Genomic DNA, 19,057 nt, shown 5'->3' with positions numbered 1-19,057 from the left:
TAGTCCCTGTCAGGGTGCCCGATTCTGTCCTGGTTGCCCCTCTTCCAGGCCAGCTCTCTGCTGTGGCCAGGGAGTGCAGTGGAGGATGGCCCAGGTGCTTGGGCCCTGCACCCCATGGGAGACCAGGAAAAGCACCTGGCTCCTGGCTCCTGCCATCGGATCAGTGCGGTGCGCCGGCCGCAGCGTGCCGGCCACGGCAGCCATTGGAGGGTGAACCAACGGCAAAAGGAAGACCTTTCTCTCTGTCTCTCTCTCTCACTGTCCACTCTGCCTGTCAAAACAACAACAACAACAACAACAACAACAACAACAAAAACCAAAACAAAACCATGGGGGCCGGTGCCACGGCTCAATAGGCTAATCCTCCACCTGTGGCGCCAGCACACCGGGTTCTAGTACCAGTTGGGGCACTGGATTCTGTCCCAGTTGCCCCTCTTCCTGTCCAGCTCTCTGCTGTGGCCTGGGAGTGCAGTGGAGGATGGCCCAAGTGCTTGGGCCCTGCACCCCATGGGAGACCAGGAGAAGCACCTGGCTCCTGGCTTTGGATCATCACGGTGCGCCGGCTGCAGCGCACCAGCCGCAGCGGCCATTGGGGGATGAGCGAACAGAAAAGGAAGACCTTTCTCTCTGTCTCTCAGTCTCTCACTGTCCACTCTACCTGTCAAAAAAAAAAAAAAAAAAATATATATATATATATATATATCTTACAAATTTCCAATTCTTGGAGGATAACATATCAAAAAAACAAAAAACAAAACAAAACAAAAAAAAACATGGGGCTGGCGCCTGCGGCACTGGCACCCCCGGTTCTAGTCCCGGTTGGGTCGCCAGATTCTGTCCCGATTGTTCCTCTTCCAGTCCAGCTCTCTGCTGTGGCCTGGGAAGGCAGTGGAGGATGGCCCAAGTGCTTGGGCCTTGCACCCGCATGGGAGACCAGTAGAAGCACCTGGTTCCTGGCTTTGGATCAGCGCAGTGCGCTGGCTGCAGTGGCCACTGTGGGGTGAACCAACGGGAAAGGAAGACCTTTCTCTTTGTCTCTCTCACTGTCCACTCTGCCTGCCAAAAAAGAAAGAAAGAAAAAAAAAAAGAAACCATGGTTTTCCTTCCTGGGATTCTATATTTTGTTCATTTCTCTTTTTTTTAATATTTTATTACTCCGTAATTTTTTTATTTAAATGGCAAAGTGACAGAGACAGAGAGACAGAGAAATGGAGGAAGAGGGTAGGAGGGAAAAAGAGAAGAGAGATCTTCCACCTACAGGTTACATTCCCCAATGCTGGCAACAGCAAGGGCTGGGCCAGGCTGAAGCCAGGGGCCTGGAACTCTATCTGGGTCTCCTACAGGGTGGTGGGGTCCACATACTTGGACCATCTTCTGCTGTTTTCCCAGAAGCAGAACAGTTGGCACTTGAACCTGTGCCCATATGGGATTTCAGTATTGCCGGCAGTACCTTAACTGGAAACGGCTCCACAAAGCTGGCCCCCATCTGGATATTCTTATAACTAGGGCTAGTGTGGACAGTGCTGTGGCGTAGTGGGCAAAGTCACCAGCCAGCACTCCATATGGGCGCTGGTTCAACTCCCAGCTGCTCTGCTTCCAATCCAGCTCCCTGATATTACTGGAAAGCAGTGGAGGATGGCTCTTGCATCCACACAGGAGACTCAAAAGAAGCTCCTGGCTCCCAGGTTCAGAGCAGCCCAGGTCTGGCCACTGCAGCCTTCTGGAGTGAACCAGCATATGAAGATCTCACACACATTCTCGTTCTCTCTCTGTAACTCCGCCTTTCAAATAAACTAGGGTTAGTGGGGACGACATTGTGGAGGATGCTGTGGCACAGCGGGTTAAGCCATTGCTTATGATGCTGGAATCCCATATGGGCACTGGTTTCTGATCCAGCTCCCTGCAAATGTGCCTGGGAAGGCATTGGGAGATGGCCCAAGTACTTGGGGCCCTGCAACCCAGGTGGGATACCTGGATAAAGTTCCTGGTTCCTGTCTCCTGGCTTCGGCTTAGCCAGCCCTGGCCTTGGCAACCATTTGGGGTATAAACCAGCATAGACAGGATCTCTTTCCCAATCTTTCTCTGTAACTTGCCTTTTAAATAAACCTTAAACAAAAACCACTACCAAAAACAAAAAACCTGGGGGGTTGATTCAATGCCCAGCCTGATTTGGTCTTCAGCCTATTCCATGTACTTCCATACAGTGTGTTGTGTGCTCCATAGATTCAAGTTACTCAATTTTGATAGACACAAGAAAAAAATGAAGACATGTTCTTTGTGTACATGTGTGAAAGAGAAAATGAATGAGCTTAAGTCATAAATAAATGTTTATATATCTGCGGGGGTTGAGGGAAGTGGAACAGACAAGGCAAGAATGTCAAGACTTACCACATAAAACTGATTCCCTTAGAAACAAGAAAAGCCAGGCCCATGCTTTTTGATGTAACAAAAACTGGGACTCCACATTAAACAAATCATAACACTTCTGGAATGAGCTAAAGACAAGACTTACCCTCCACCCCTCACCTCAAAGGCATGGCTTTATTTTTTTAATTTATTTTTTATTTTTTTATTTTTTGAGAGGCCGAGTGGACAGTGAGAGAGAGAGAGAGACAGAGAGAGAAAGGTCTTCCTTTGTCGTTGGTTCACCCTCCAATGGCCGCCGCACCGCGCTGATCCGATGGCAGGAGCCAGGTGCTTCTCCTGGTCTCCCATGGGGTGCAGGGCCCAAGCACTTGGGCCATCCTCCACTGCACTCCCGGGCCACAGCAGAGAGCTGGCCTGGAAGAGGGGCAACCGGGACAGAATCCGGCGCCCCGACCAGGACTAGAACCCGGTGTGCTTGCGCCGCTAGGTGGAGGATTAGCCTAGTGAGCCGCGGCGCCAGAAAGGCATCAGTGTGAAGGTATATATTAATTTATTACTTAAAAAGAGACTTTTAGCTTGAAAGAGTTACAGAGAAAGAATCAGACACACACAAAGCGAGAAAGAACCTACCCACCGGTTCACACCCCAGATGGCTATTAACAGTCAGTGCTCGGCCAGGCTGAAGCCAGAAGCCAGGAGCTTCATCCTGGTCTCCCATGTGGGAAGCAGAGACCCCAAACACTTGGGCTGTCTTCCACTCCTTTCCCCAGGCCATTAGCAGGGAGCTGGACTTGAAGTTGAGCAGCTGGGACACAAACTGGTGCCCAGATCGGATGCTGGCACTGCAGGAGGCAGCTTTATCCAGCCCATATATTAATTTACTTCCAATGGTCATCCAGGAATGACCTTTTTTTTTTTTTTTTTTTGGGGGGGGGGACAGGCAGAGTGGATAGTGAGAGAGAGAGACAGAGAGAAAGGTCTTCCTTTTGCCGTTGGTTCACCCTCCAATGGCCGCCACGGCTGGCGCGTTGCGGCCTGGCACACCGCGCTGATCCAAAGGCAGGAGCCAGGTGCTTCTCCTGGTCTCCCATGGGGTGCAGGGCCCAAGCACTTGGGCCATCCTCCACTGCCTTCCCGGGCCACAGCAGAGAGCTGGCCTGGAAGAGGGGCAACCGGAACAGAATCTGGCGCCCCGACCAGGACTAGAACCCGGTGTGCCGGCGCCGCTAGGTGGAGGATTAGCCTATTGAGCCACGGCGCCGGACCATTTTATCTTAAAAAAAAAAAAAAAAGAGAGAGAGAGAGACTTATTTTATTCATTTGAAAGACAAAGAGAGAGAGGTCTTCCATCTGCTGGTTCACTCCCCAAATGGCCTCAACAGTTGGAGCTGAGCTTATCCAAAGCCAGGAGTCAGGAGCTTCTTTCTTCCACATGGGTGCAGAAGCACAAGGACTTGGGTCATCTTCTACTGCTTTCCCAGGCATATTAGCAGGGAGCTGGATCAGAAGTGGAGCAGCTGGGATTTGAACTGGCACCCATATGGGATGCCAGTGCTGCTGGCTGGGGCTTTAACTCACTGTGCCACAACACAGGCCCCTGACCATTTTATCTTAAGGTTAGGAACTGTGATTCTCAAGGCAGGCATTTGGTGCAGTGGCTTAAGCCAACGCTTGGGACACATGCATCAATCACACTAGAGTGCTTGGCTCAAGTCCTGGCTCCTCAGCTTCCAATCTAGTTTCTTGCTAATGTGCACCCAGGGAGACGGCCCATGTTGGCTTCAAATACTTGGGTCCCTGCCACCCATGTGGGAGACCCAGACTGAGTTCCTTCTCCTGCCTTTAGCCTAGCACAGACCTGGCTGTTGTGGGAATCTGGGGAGTGAACAAGTGGATGGAAGAACTCTTTCTCTGTGTCTCTTCTTTTCTATCACTCTGTCTTTTAAATAAAATGGGAAAAAAATCCTATAACTCTTTGTATACTACATTATTTTGAAGCATCAAGTTTCATTTACAAGTAAGAGGAATTCACAATCAAGCCAGACACAGAGAAATCTTCTAAGAAGCTTTAGAATGAAAAACACCCTCCTCTCATTGGAATTCATTCCATTTCCACAGGCTTACTTTGTGAGAAGACTCTAACCCCAGAGGCAACTAAACTGAGCCATACCTCCGTCGAGCACTCATATCCACAGGCTCATCATTGATGTTTTCTTTCCCTGGCCTCCCAGCAGTCCTGCTGTCTCCATGAGGCCTGAGATTCCCATTGAGTTTCTCTTCATAGCCCTTGACACCGCTGCTATCCTGTTTGGTGGGTAACTCATGTGGCACTTCAAGATTTGCCAAATCCTTCCTTTTGAGCAGTGCCAACATTTTTAGACGTTCCATGGCCTCATGCCCTTCCATTTTGAGTCTCTTTGCCAGGACATCATCTCGTTCATCTGCTGGGTCCAAGCTCCGCTTCAACAGATTCAAACGAAGAGCATCTTCTGTCATTCTATCCATCCTACAGCAAAAAAATGAAATGAAATCTCTTAAGTAGTCCAAAAGAAAAGAGGATTAGGTGGTAAAGTTATTAAGAATCATAAAAAAATTGTTGGAGCCAATGCTGTGGCGCAGTGGGTTAAACCCCTGGCCAGAAGCGCTGGCATCCCATATGGATGCTGGTTCGAGTCCCAGCTACTCCTCTTATGATCCAGCTCTCTGCTATGGCCTGGGATAGCAGAAGACAGCCCAAGTCCTTGGGCCCCTGCACCTATGTGGGAGACCTGGAAGAAGCTCCTGGCTCCTGGCTTAGGATCACCATAGCTCTGGCTGCTGAGGCCATCTGGGGAGTGAACCAGCGGATGGAAGACCTCTGTCTCTACCTCTCTCTGTAACTCTTTCAAGTAAATAAAATAAATCTTAAAAAAAAAACCCAAATCATACAGATGTTAAAAGTTAAATGAGTCGGGGCCGGCACTGTGGGTATGGCTGCTGCCTGCAGTGCCGGCATCCCATATGGGCGCCAGTTCAAGTCCCGGCTACTCTACTTCCTATCCAGCTATCTGCTATGGCCGGGGAAAGCAGTGGAAGACGGCCCAAGTCCTCCGGCCCCTGCACCCATGTGGGAAGACCTGGAGAAGCTCCTGGCTTCAGATCGGCGCAGCTCCAGCTGTTGCAGCCAATTAGGGGTGAACCAGTGGATGGAAGAATTTCTCTACCTTTCCTTCTCTCTCTGTGTAACTCTTTCAAATAAATAAATAAATCTTAAAAAAAAAAAAAGTTAAATGAGTTAACCTACTACCCTATAATCATCTTAGAACATCTATATTAAGGGAAATTTCTCCATTCAACTTCAGCACAGAAAGTAAATTCCAAATACTTTCCAGTCATGAAGGTCCTTACTGTGAAAGATACCGGAAACTAACCACCACACTCACCAGCATGACTCATCATTAGGAGCCTACATACCACAAAAAACAGATATGCAAAGTGACTTTGGATGGAATCAGATGCTTCTGCTGTTTTAGCTCTCATACTAAATTCTTCTTGAAAAGAATTATAGGAATAGAAAGTTCCTTATGTCTCCCAAGGATATCTTTGATTGGCCTATCTTACAAGTGTAGAATATGAAAAAGGTGAACTAGACAAAAATATCTAACAAAAAAACAGTCTGGATATTGCAAGGATCAGAGAGGCCTACTGTTATCTGCCCTCATTTGGATACAGATACAGACTCAAAATCTTAAAAGATGCTTGGCTTTTCTTAATGAAGGAATGTGCTTAGCCTGATAGTACTATCTTCTCTACTCATGCAGCAAAAATTATTAAAGGCAAGCTAATCATCACCTTCCATTCTAACTTTGATTTTTTTTAATACTAACAAAATATAAGTTTACGGAATTTTCTCCAACACTATTCCTCCTAGGAAATTAGCAATAATGAACTAGAAAGAAAAATTTTTATGAATAGAAACAGTTTTAAGTTACTACTATTTTTACCATGTCCAATATTTAACAAGCTATTTTACCACCCCAAGTCTCAATGTCATCTGTAAAAATGGGATGTTTACAAATGCTCAATACTTTAAAAAATTCTATTTATTTATTGGAAAGACAGTTACACAGAGAAAAAGAGAGAGATTTTTCATGTTAGTTTACTCCCCAACTGGCTGCAAAGGCCACAGCTGAGCCAATCCAAGACCAGGAGCCAGGAGCTTTTTCTGGGTCTCCCACATGTGTACAGAAGCCCAAGCACTTAGGCCATCCTCTGCTGCTTTCCCAGGCCATTAGCAGGGAGCTGGATTGGACTTGCAGCACCCATAAGGGATGTCAATGCTGCAGGCAGCAGCTTAACCTGCCACACCACAGCACTGGCCCCAAATGTTCATTAAAATTTATTTTTTATACTTAGGACTGTGAGTCCCATTCCTAAGGCGTGAGACTGGGTATAGTAATCTACAGGGGGACAGCACTGTGGTGCAGCTGGTAGAGCCACAGCCTGCAATGCTGGCATCCCACGTGGACTCCAGTTCCTTTCCTGACTGCTCCACTGGCTCCTGACATCGGCCTGGCCCATCCCTGGCCGTTGTGGCCATTTGGTAAGTGAATCAGCAGAAAGAGGATCTCTCTTCTGTGTTTCTCTAACTCTTTCAAATAAATAAATGAAGTCTAAAAAAGAAAATAAAGAATATGTAGACTTAATATGGTAACATTAATTGGTGTTCTTATAACTGTGTTAACTTTCAAATAAACTAATATTTACAAAAGAAAAAAAGCTGTTATTAATATTGATGTACAAGTTTTTGAAGAAACATACATGAGTTCATTTACGTGGGATTAAGGCCCAACAGTGCAAATTTTCAGTCACGTGAGTGTTTAGTTTTATATGAAACTTTCAAGCTGATTTCCAGAGTAGCTATACCATCATATATTCCCAGAAGCAATGGATGATAAATATAGTTTCTTCATTCTCACCAGCACTTGGTGGTATCATTATTTTTTATTGAAACCATTCTGATAAATGTATATAATATTTCATCATGGTTTTGATTTGCATTTCTCAAATGACTAATTTTTTTTATGTGTTTAACTGTCATCTGCATATCCTTTCTTTGGGTGAGACTTTTTTTTTTTTTAGACAGGCAGAGTTATACAGTGAGAGAGAGAGACAGAGAGAAAGGTCTTCCGTTGGTTCACTCCCCAAATGGCCACTACGGATAGCACTGTACCAATCCAAAGCCAGGAGCCAGGTGCTTCTTCCTGGTCTTCCATGTGGGTGCAGGGGGCCAAGCACTTGGGCCATCTTCCACTGCCTTCCAGGGCCACAGCAGAGAGTGGGACTGGAAGAGGAGCAACTGGGACTAGAACCCGGCACCCATATGGGATGCCGACGCCGCAGGCAGAGGATTAGCCAAGTGAGCCTCGGCACCGGCCCCGGGTGAGACTTCTGTTCATGTCTTTTACTTCTTTTCTAAATGAATTGTTTGCTGGATGTTTTTAACTGTTGAGTTTTGAGAGTTCTTTATATATTCTATATATTAGTCCTTTCTCATAAGTGGGCTCCACATTTTTTTCTTAAATATTTTATTGTTTATTTGAGAAGAGAGAGGTTGATTGATTTCCCAACTGCTGGCTTACTCCTCATCCTGCAACAGATGGTGCTGAGCAAGGCAGGGCCAGGCTGAAGACAGGAGAAAGGGACTCAATTCAGGTCTTCCCCTTGGTAAGAACCTAAGTATTTGAGCTATCATCTGCTGACTTCCAAGGTGGTTTCACAAAGATGGAATCAAGAGCAGAGCTGGGGGGCCGGTTCTAGTCCTGGCTGCTCTTCTTCCGATCTGGCTCTCTGCTATGGCCTGGGAAAGCAGTGGAGGATGGCCCACGACCTTGGGCCCCTACACCCACCTGAGAGACCAGGGAGAAGCTCCTGGCTCCTGGTTTTGGATTGGCACAGCTCCAGCCATTGTGGCCATCTGCGGAGTGAACCAGTGGATGGAAGATCCTCTCTGTGTCTACCTCTTTCTGTAACTCTTTCAAATAAATAAAATAAATCTTAAAAAAAAAAAAAAAAAAAAAAAAGAGCAGAGTTGGAACTTGAACTCAGTCTAATATGGCACGCAGGCATCTCAAGCAGTGGCTTAACTACTGTGCCAAATGCCTGCCCTCTAACTTATTTTCAATGAAATGAAATATTACAGATACAGCCAAAACATCCAGTGTAAATTCACTCTCAAACCCATTCTTTAGTCTTCCTGTTCAAGGAAAACGTTAGGATAGATTTGTTGCTACTACTTTCATGAATATTTTTGTAAATTTATTGTCTATATATGCATTTATAAATAATAGCTAGTATAGACAGTGTGTAAACATATCTATTTACTGAGAGACTCCTTTATTTTTAAATTTGAGAGGCAGACACAGAGACAGAGGGAGTTTCCATCTGCTGGTTCACTTCCCAAATGCCCACAATGGCTGGGGCAGACTGGGGCCATAGTCAGGATCTAGGAATGCAATCCAGGTCTCCCATATGGGTGGCAGGAAGGAACCCAATTATCTGACCCATCAATACTGCCTTCCATGCTCTGTATCAACAGGAAACTGGCATCAGGATCTAGAGCCAGGACTTAGCCCAGGCACTCCAATATTGGATGCGGCTGTTTCAAGTAGTGTCTTAACCAATGTGCCAAATAACAGCCCCTCAATTTTTTATATTTAAAATTTATTCAAGTAAGTGCATAAAACTCTAGTTAATTTGTTTTAACTTCTGTGTAAACTTCACAGCAGAAATATGCAGTAGTAATTCATTATCCAGTTCAATATTTAGGCATCAATTTACTGATGTTAAAACCAGTATTTCAGGGCTGGTGCTGTGGAACAGCAGGTTAAGCTGGTGCTTGTAACTTTGGCTCCCAAAACTGAGCACCAGTTTGAGTCTCAGCTACTCCAAGCTTCTGATCCAGCTCCCCATTAATGTACCTGGGAAGTCAGCAGAAGATGGCCCCAAGTACTTGGGCTCCTGCCACCCATGTGGGAGACAGGATGGAGTTCCTGGTTCCTTTCTTCAGCCTAGCCCAAACCTGGCTAAAGCAGTCATCTGGAGAGTGAACCAGCTAGAGAGAGACAGAGAAAGAAACCTTCTATGCACTGGTTTACTCCTCAGATAGCCACAGCAGCCAGTGCTGGGTTGGGCTAAAGCCAGGAACCAGGAACTTTTTCTAGGTCTCCCACATGAGCAGCAGAGACCCAAACACTTGGGCCATCAGCAAAGAGCTGGGATGGAAGTGGAGCAGCCAGGACACCAACCAGTGCCCTTATACAATGCCAGCATTGTATAGTGGGTGGCACTTAACCCACTATACCACAACACCACCCCCACCCCACCCCTACTCACTGCCTCTACTTCTGATCCAGCTTCTAGCTAATGCGCACTCTGAAGGCAGCAGATGATAGAAAGATAGTCAAATACTTGGATCCCTGCCTCAAACAGGAAGCCAGGATAGAGTTTCTGGCTCCTGACATTACCCAGGTCCAATCCTAGCTATTGCAGGTATTTGGGAATGAATCAGCATATGAAAGATTTCTCTTACCCTGCTTCACCTTTCAAAAAAAGAAAAAGGTTAAGACTCAAAAAAGATCAGGGGCCAGTGCAGTGGCGTATATGGGCACTGGTACTAGTCCTAGCTGCTCTACTTCTGATCCAGCTCTCTGCAATAGCCTGGGAAAGCAGAAGATGGTCCGAGTCCTTGGGCCCCTGCACTTGCATGGGAAGACCTGGAGGAAGCTCCTGGCTCCTGGATTCAGATTGGCGCAGCTCCAGCAGTTGCAGTGACCTGGGGAATGAACCAGAGGATGCAAGACCTCTCTTTCTCTCTCTTTGCTTCTCCCTCCCTCTCTGTGTAACTCTTTCAAATAAATAAATAAAATCTTAAAAAAAAAATCAGACTGTTGACAAACACATTAATAATCATAGAACAAACCTCAGGAAAATTTACAGGAATAAAAAAAATTCAATACCCCAAAATATAAAATTGATAGTGTCTGGAATCTGGTCAAAGATTACCAGGTCACTGTGGCATAGCAGGTAAGGCCGCCACCTGCAATGCCAGCATCCCATATAGGTGCTGGTTTGAGTCCCAACTGCTCCACTTCCCATCCAGCTCTCTGCTACGGCCTGGGAAAGCAGTGGAGGATGGCCCAAGTCCTTGGGGCCCTGCACCCACATGGGAAGACATGGAGGAAGCTCTGGTTCTGGACTGCGACCAACTAGGGAGTGAACCAGTGGATGGAAGATCTTGCTCTCTCTCTCTCTGCCTCTCCTTCTCTCTGTGCAACTCTATCAAATAAATAAATAAATCTTAAAAAAAAAAAAAAAAAGATTACCAGTCATACAATAGGGCAGGAAAGTACAACTTGTGATGAGAAGAACGATCAATAAATAGAAATCCACCTACCCAGAATGAATTATTTTAGAATTTAAAAAGGACTTTAAAAAAGAGATGTGATAATTGTAGTCCATGTATCCAAAAAGTGGAGAATAAAGATGTACAGAATGACTTGAAGTCGAACTTCTAGATACAAAAATAATGCTTGAAAAGAAAACTACACTATATATGTGTGTGTATAGTACACACTGATCCATAGAATGGAATTTACCATCCAGAAATATACCCTAAATATTTGTAGTCAGTTGATTTCCAAGGAGGATGCCAAGACAATTCGATGAGGGAAAAAAACAATTTTTTCAAAAAATAATTCTAAGATAATGGTTATCCAGATGCAAAAGAATGAAGTCAGACTCCTATCTCACACTATATACAAGGGTACTTCAGAATGTTTATGGAAGATGGAACTACCGTAAAGATAAATTATTCTTTGACAGAAAAAATTAAAACCATGCATGTGTATAAAAAAATGAATATTAATATAAAGGTTAAAGCTAGAAAAATATAAGAAAAAAATTCAAAATTCATGTAACCTTGGATAATTAGTTTCTTAGATATATAATGGTCTTCAAAAAGTTTATAAAAGATGCATATTTTTTGCACCTAAATAAACATTTTTAAAAACATTTATGAGGTCAGCATTGTGGCACAGCATATAAAGCCTCCACCTGTGATGCCGGCATCCCATATGGGTGCTGGTTCGAGTCCCAGCTGCTTTACTTCCGATCCAGCTCCCTGCTAATGTGCCTGGGAAAACAGAGGAAGACAGCCCAAGTCCTTGGGCCCCTGCCACTCATGAAGGAGAACCAGAGGACGTTCATGGTTCCTGGTTTCAGACTGGCCCAGCTCCAAGTGTTGTGGCCATTTACAGAGTTAATCAGCAGATGGAAAATCTCTGTCTCTGTCTGTCTCTCTGCAAAACTGCCTTTTAAATAAACAAATATTTTTTAAAAAGTCACTTTATATATTTAAGAGACAGAGACAGAGAGCTCCTATCCATTGGTTTACTTACCAAATGCCTTCAATAGTCAGGGCTGGTCAGGCCAGAAGCCAGGAATTCAATCGAGGTCTCCCATGTGGGTGGCAAGAACTCAATTATCTGAGTCATCACCACTGCCTCCCAGGGTCTGCATTAACAAGAAACTTGAGTCATGAGCTGGAGCGCAAACTGAACTCAGGTATTCCCATGTGGGATGAAGATGTCTTAACCACTAGGCTAAATACTTGTCCTAAGCTTATCTTTTAGTTCCATTTTCCACAAACTTTTTGAAATACTCTTGTAACATCAAAAAATATAAGCAAAAGAAAAAAGTAGGCAAACTGGACCTCATCAAAACTAAAAACTTTTGTGGTAGGTGTTTGGCAAATTGGTTAAGAAATCCTTGGGGCCAGCATTCTGTCATGCTGGAATCCTACATCAGAGTGCCAGTTGAGCCCAGCTGCTCAGTTTCCAGTTCAGTCCCGTTAATGTGCCTGGGAAAGAAGTGGAAGATGGATCAAGTACTTGGAACCCTGACACTCAAGTGGGAAATCTAGATGGAGGGTCCAGGTTCCTGTTTTTGGTCCTATACATGGAAGACCCAGGTAGAGTTCCAGGGCTCCTGGCTTTGGCCAGACAAATCATCATTAAACCTAGGCTAATCATCAGAGAAACACAAATCAAAAACACTGAGATATCATCTCAACCCAGTAAGTCTGGCTACTATCAAAAAGACAAAAGATAACAAGTGTTGGTGAAGATGTGGAGAAAAGGGAACCCTTTTGCACACTGTTGGTGTGATAACAAATAAGTAAAACCATTGTGGAAAACAGTATGGAAGTTCCTCTAAAAACTAAAAATTGAACTACCCTACCCTATGATCCAGCAATCCCACTTCTGAGCACACACCCATGGGAAATGAAACCCATCTGTTGAAGAAACATCTACACTCCCTTATTGGCCAGAAAACGCAAACATCCTGATTGTCTATCCACTGCATTTTTTAAAAAAAGAATTATTTATTTTATTTAAAAGTCAGAGAGAGAGAGAGAGGGAGGTAGGTAGGTAGGTAGTCTTTCATTCGCTGGTTCACTCCCCAACTGGCCACAATGGCTGGAGCTGTGCCGATCTGAAGGCAGGAACCCAAGGACTTGGGCCATCTTCTACTGCTTTCCCAGGCCATAGCAGAGAGCTGGATTGGAAGTGGAGCAGCCAGGACTCACATGGGATGCTGGCACCACCAGGTGGTGGCTTTACCCACTGCACCACTGCGCCAGCCCCCTATCCACTGCATTTTTTAAAATAAAGATTTGTTTATTTATTTGAATGTCAATGTTACAGCGAGAGATCTTCCATCCACTGTATCACTACCTAGCTGGCCGCAATGGCCACGGCTAGACCAGGCCAAAGCCAGGAGCTTCTTCTGGGTCTCCTACATGGGTGCTCATGAACTTGGGCCATCATCTGCTGTTCTCCTAAGCCATTAGCAGGAAGCTGGATCGGAAGTGGAGCAACACAGACTCTAAATGATGCCCATATGGGATGCCGGTGTTGCAGGAGGTGGTTTAACCCTTTACACCACAGCGCTGGCCCTTAAGAGATTATTCTTAAAAGCATGGTCAGCAAAGTGTTGTTTGAAAAGCTTAACAAATGAATCAATATCTAAATTAAGAGAGTAAGTAAACTGTGCATATAGCTGACAGAGAATGTAACAAGGAGAGGGAATAGCAAGGATGTTGCTTGAGAGACCATAGTACTTATCTGCAAGAAATGGTAAAAATGTGAAGATGACATGCCCACATCTAAGTGAAGGAGTGGGAGAAAATGTGGCAAGAGAGGTACAATCCAGAGGCCAAATCACCTATGGTTTTCTGTCACAAGTTAACAGACTATATACGTTGAAAAAAAGGCCACCTGCCTTTCAAATAAATAATTATTAAGAAAAGAGAAAAAGAAAGGCCAACAGAAGTGCTGATATGCTGGATATGAAATATAAGAGAAATAGTTAAGGATGACTATAGGATTTTTATCTCTATAAATGCATGAGTGATTTTTTTACTAAAATGGCCATGTTTAGAGTGAAAAACGTAAAATTCAGTTTGACATGTGAAGTTTGAAATGCTTATTAGAGCCGGCGCCGTGGCTCAATAGGCTAATCCTCCACCTTGCGGCGCCGGCACACCGGGTTCTAGTCCCGGTCGGGGCGCCGGATTCTGTCCCGGTTGCCCCTCTTCCAGGCCAGCTCTCTGCTATGGCCAGGGAGTGCAGTGGAGGATGGCCCAGGTGCTTGGGCCCTGCACCCCATGGGAGACCAGGAAAAGCACCTGGATCCTGGCTCCTGCCATCGGATCAGCGCGGTGCGCCGGCTGCAGCGGCGGCCATTGGAGGGTGAACCAACGGCAAAGGAAGACCTTTCTCTCTCTGTCTCTCTCTCACTGTCCACTCTGCCTGTCAAAAAAAAAAAAAAAAAAGAAAGAAAGAAATGCTTATTAGATGGGGCCAGCATTGTGGTCCAGTGGGTTAAGCCACCTCCTGCAACACAGCCATTCCATACCGGCACCTTTCAAGTCTTGGCTCTTCCAACTTCTGACCTAATTCCCTGCTAATGCACCTGGGAAAGCAGCAGAAGACAGCCGAAATCTTGGGTTCCTGCACTCGTGTGGGAGACCCAGAAGAAGCTCCTGGTTCCTGACTTCAGATTGGCCCAGCTCCGGCCATTGTGGCCATTTGGGGAGTGAACCAGCAGATGGAAGACCTTTCTCTCACTCTATAACTAACTCTCAAATGAATAAATAAAATCTTTAAAAAATTACATCAGGGCCAGCGCAGTGGCATAGCAGGTAAGGCCACCGCATGCAGTGCCGGCATCCCATACTGGCACTGGTTTGAGTCCCGGATGTTCCACTTCCTATCCAGCTCCCTGCTATGGCCTGGAAAGGCAGCAAAAGATGGCCCAAGTCCTTGGGCCCCTGCACCCACGTGGGAGACCCGGAGGAGGCTTCTGGCTCCTGGCTTCGGATCGGCACAGCAGCAGCCATTGCAGCCTTCTGGGGAGTGGGCCAGTAGATGGAAGACCCTGGCTCGTTCTCTCTTTCTCTCTCTTTGCCTCTCTGTAACTCTTTCAAATAAACAAATCTTAAAAAAAAAATTATATCTATGAAACCTTCTTTGTTCCTTCAGGCAATTTTCCCTTCGTGCTGTAAAAACATTTTTGAACTTACTAGCACTTGTCTCATTACTGAATTACTTTTCTATCTCTCTTCAAAAATTCTGAGTCCCCAGAGGTCAGAAACCAAATGTAGTTTTATATAGGTGTTCATTTTCCTATCTTTGCATCTAACCTGTATGTAACACATACTCAAAAATGTTTTCGTTGAGTAAATTTCTGGATTCAAAAAGCTGTCCGTTGCAAGCATACTCTGAGAAGAGAAGCTAGGCAGAGGACAGAAAGTGTAGAGTTGGCTAGGAGTCAATTAGGAAAATAACTTGCTCCATAATTAATAGAAAAGGACCAGGGTACCAGAAACTTCAATTCAAAAGGATGTCTGCTTCCAAAATGCTTCTAAGCTATTAAAAAAAAAATGTAACACATATGTTCAAAAAATTCTTGTTTTAGGAGCAGGCAGATTAGTTACCAGTTAGGATGCCTGCATCCCATACTGAAGCATCTTTAGTTTGATAAACAGCTCCAGCTTCTTGACTCCAGCTTCCTGCTAATACACACCCTAGGAAGCAGCAGGTGATGGCTTGAGGGGTTGGGTTCCTGCTAGCCATGAAAGTGATATGGATCGAATCCCTGGTTCCTGGCTTCAGGCCTGGTCCAATACTGGTCACTGTGGTCATCTGGGGAAATAAATTAGCAGATGGAAGCTCTCTTTCTCTCTCAAATACACTATTTTTTTTAAGATGTATTTATTTATTTGAAAGGCAGAGTTAGAGAAAGAAAGGTCTTCCATTCGCTGGTTCATTCCCCAGATGGCCGCAAAGGCTGGAGCTAGATCAACCCCAAAGCTAGGAGCCTGGAGCTTCTTCCAGGTGTCCCACATGGGTGCAGAGGCCCAAGGACCTAGACCATCTTTGACTGCTCTCACAGGCCATAAGCAGAGAGCTGATTTGGGAGAGAAACAGCTGAGACTTCAACCAGCGCCTACATGGGATGTTGGCGCTAAAGGCAGCAGCTTTATCTGCTGCCGGCAGTACTAGCATCCCATATGGCGCTAGTTCGATTCCCAGCTGCTCTACTTCTGATCTAGCTCTGATATGGTTGGGGAAAGCAGCAGAGATGGCCCACATCCTTGACCCCTACACCCGCATAGGAGACCTGGAAGAAGCTCCTGGCTCCTGCCTTCGGATCAGCCCAGCTTCAGCTGTTGCAGCCATATGGGGAGTGAACCAGCAGATGGAAAACCTTTCTCTCTCTCTGACTCTGCCTTTCAAATAAATAAGTAAATCTTTTAAGAAAAATTCTTATTTCAGAGGTCACTGTTGCGGTACAGTAGGTTAAGCCACTGCCTGTAATGCTGGCATGCCACGTGAGCATCAGTTCAAGTCCTGGCTGCTTCACTTCCAATCCAGCTCCATAAGGCATCTGGGAAAGCAATGGAGGATGGCCCAAGTGCTTGGGCCCCAGCTACCCACATGGGAGACCCAGATGAAGATCCAGGTTCCTGGCTTCGGCCTGGCCCAGCCCCCGGCTGCTGCAGCCATTTAGGGAACGAATAAGTCGAAGGGAGATGTCTCTCTCTATCTCTGTAATTCTTATTTATTTTCTGAAATAAATAAGTAAATCTTAAAAAATTCTTACAGAAGCACCACCAGGTTTTATACACACACACACACACACACACACACACACACACATATTTAAAGATTTATTTATTTGAGAGGCAGAGTTAGAGAGAGAGGGAGAGACAGAGACAAAGGACTTCCATCCACTGTTTACTCCTCAAATGGCTGCAATGGCTAGAGCTGGGCTGATCCAAAGCCAGAAGCCAGGAGCTTCTTCCAGGTCTCCCATGCGGGACGAGAGACCCAAGCACTTGGGCTGTCTTCCATTGCTTTCCCAGGCTATCAGCAGGGAGCTAGAGTTCAAGGAGAATGGCCAGGACGCAAACCAGCACCTTTATGGGATGTTGGCACTGTAGGCAGAGGCTTAACCTACTATGCCACAGTGCCGGCTCTACAAAGTTTTAAATATAAGCACATGGAAGCAGGTATTTGGTATAGCTTTTGGTATAAATTTGGTATTTGGTATAGCTTTTGGTATAAATTTGGTATTTGGTATATATTTGGTATAATTAAGATGGTACGTATGATGCTAGCATCTCATATCAGAGTATCTAGGTTCAAGTTCTGGTTCTGCTCCCAATTCCAGCTTCCCGCTAAAGTATCCTGGAGGCAACAGGTGATGGCTCAAGAAGTTAGGTCTCTGCCACCCACATGGGAGACCTAATTGAGTTCTGGGCTCCTAGGTTTAGCCTGGCCCAGACCTGCCTGTTGTATCCATATGGGGAGAACCAGTGGACAGAAGTTCACTCTGCTTCTCTTCTTTCTCCATTGCTCTGCTTTTCAAATAGGTAAATCTTAAAAATAAATAAATAAATTTTAAAAATCCTTACAGCAGATAAAATAGCTCCTTAGTTGGCTTCTCTTTGCTGCTTCAATTTTTCATACAAAACAAACAAGCCTTCTTTCAAGCTGTTATCCCAATCTTCTATAGTCAACTGACCTTCGATTTTACCTTTGCTATACCCTATCAGAAGTTGTCCCTCATTAGGAACTGACTCAGTGATAGAAATTCATTTGAAGAAATCATGTCAGAATGCCTGACATACTTCTCAGCTGCCCCCTTAGATAACTATGTCATATTTGGCAAACCATACAAATTACCAGATCTCACTTCCCTTAGGAGTTTACTGATAATAAATATAAATGATAAATACAAAGAAATTGCTTCTTTATAAAATGCTCAATGAGGGTCAGAGTTATTACTATTTGAACAAAAAAGTCTCGCTTCTGTATTTGTGTATCTCACCCTCCTAAAACCTTCCCTTGCCACACTATGTAAATCCAATTCTTAATCTGATGGATTCTAAAATTCATTCTACCAGTGTCTTAAAAGAAAAAACAAAAAACTTATTTTACTTGTTTGGAAGGCAGAGGCAGAGGCAGAGGCAGAGGCAGAGGCAGAGGCAGAGGCAGAGGCAGAGGCAGAGGGAGAGGGAGAGGGAGAGGGAGAGGGAGAGGGAGAGGGAGAGGGAGAGGGAGAGGGAGAGGGAGAGGGAGAGGGAGAGGGAGAGGGAGAGGGAGAGGGAGAGGGGAAGAGGAGGAGATCTTCCATCTCCTAATTGACTCCCCATATATCCACAACAGCCAAACCTAGGTGCCAGAAACTCCATCTAGGTCTCCCATGTGAGCGGCAGGGGCCCAAATACTTGGGACCATTTTCTGCTGCCTTCCCAGCTACATTAATAGGGAGCTGGATAGGAAGCAGAGTAGCCAGGACTCAAACCTGCACTCCAATATGGGATGCCGGCATCACAAGGGGCAGCTTAACCTGCAGAGTCACACCACTAGCCCCTTACCAATGGGGATTGATGATCCTGTTACTCACTGCCCTTTGAAACTCTCATCTTCTTCCACAAAAATTAAAATACTGGCTATATCAGGTCTCTCTTGTTGATAGGTAAGATAAATGCTTGAAAACAGAAAAAAAGAACTAAAAAAGGGGGCAGAAAAAAAGAGATAAAAAGGGCCGGCGCCGCGGCTCACTAGGCTAATCCTCCGCCTTGCGGCACCAACACACTGAGTTCTAGTCCCGTTAGGGGCGCCGGGTTCTGTCCCGGTTGCCCCTCTTCCAGGCCAGCTCTGCTGTGGCCCGGGAGTGCAGTGGAGGATGGCCCAAGTGCTTGGGCCCTGCACCCCATGGGAGACCAGGATAAGTACCTGGCTCCTGCCACCGGATTAGCACGGTGCGCCGGCTGCAGTGCGCCGGCCGCGGCAGCCATTGGAGGGTGAACCAATAGCAAAGGAAGACCTTTCTCTCTGTCTCTCTCTCTCACTGTCTACTCTGTCAAAAAAAAAAAAAAAAAAAAAAAAAAAAAAAAGATGGACCAACTCCTCCTTCATGTTCTTTTTCCTTCCCATTTGTCTGCAACCAGTTTCACCCTTGCAAAGAAGGAAAATGCCCTAGAATGTGCCCTTCCTATACTATTGGCATCAACATTTCTGGTATCTTGGATATTCAAAATCTCAAACTCTACCTCAGACCCTAGGAATCAGAAATT

At 45.4% G+C, this 19,057-nt stretch overlaps 1 protein-coding gene across 9 annotated transcripts in view; it reads right to left on the bottom strand.

Annotated features, from left to right (window-relative positions):
* Window positions 1-19,057, bottom strand: part of GATAD2B (GATA zinc finger domain containing 2B) — a 109,824-nt gene that overhangs the window by 17,953 nt on the left and 72,814 nt on the right. For 8 of the 9 annotated variants that reach the window (XM_051857277.2, XM_051857273.2, XM_017345861.3 and 5 more), the window contains one exon: window positions 4,538-4,873. In XM_051857277.2, coding sequence (XP_051713237.1) covers window positions 4,538-4,872 — 335 coding nt within the window. In that variant the 5' untranslated portion in view covers window position 4,873. Of the gene's footprint in view, window positions 1-4,537; window positions 4,874-11,804; window positions 11,920-19,057 lie in introns of all 9 variants that reach the window. The other variant, XM_051857274.2, reaches the window with a different exon arrangement.

The sequence above is a fragment of the Oryctolagus cuniculus genome, chromosome 7, assembly GCF_964237555.1.
Source record: "Oryctolagus cuniculus chromosome 7, mOryCun1.1, whole genome shotgun sequence".
NCBI lineage: Eukaryota > Metazoa > Chordata > Mammalia > Lagomorpha > Leporidae > Oryctolagus > Oryctolagus cuniculus.
This window is presented reverse-complemented; position numbering and strand designations above follow the sequence as displayed.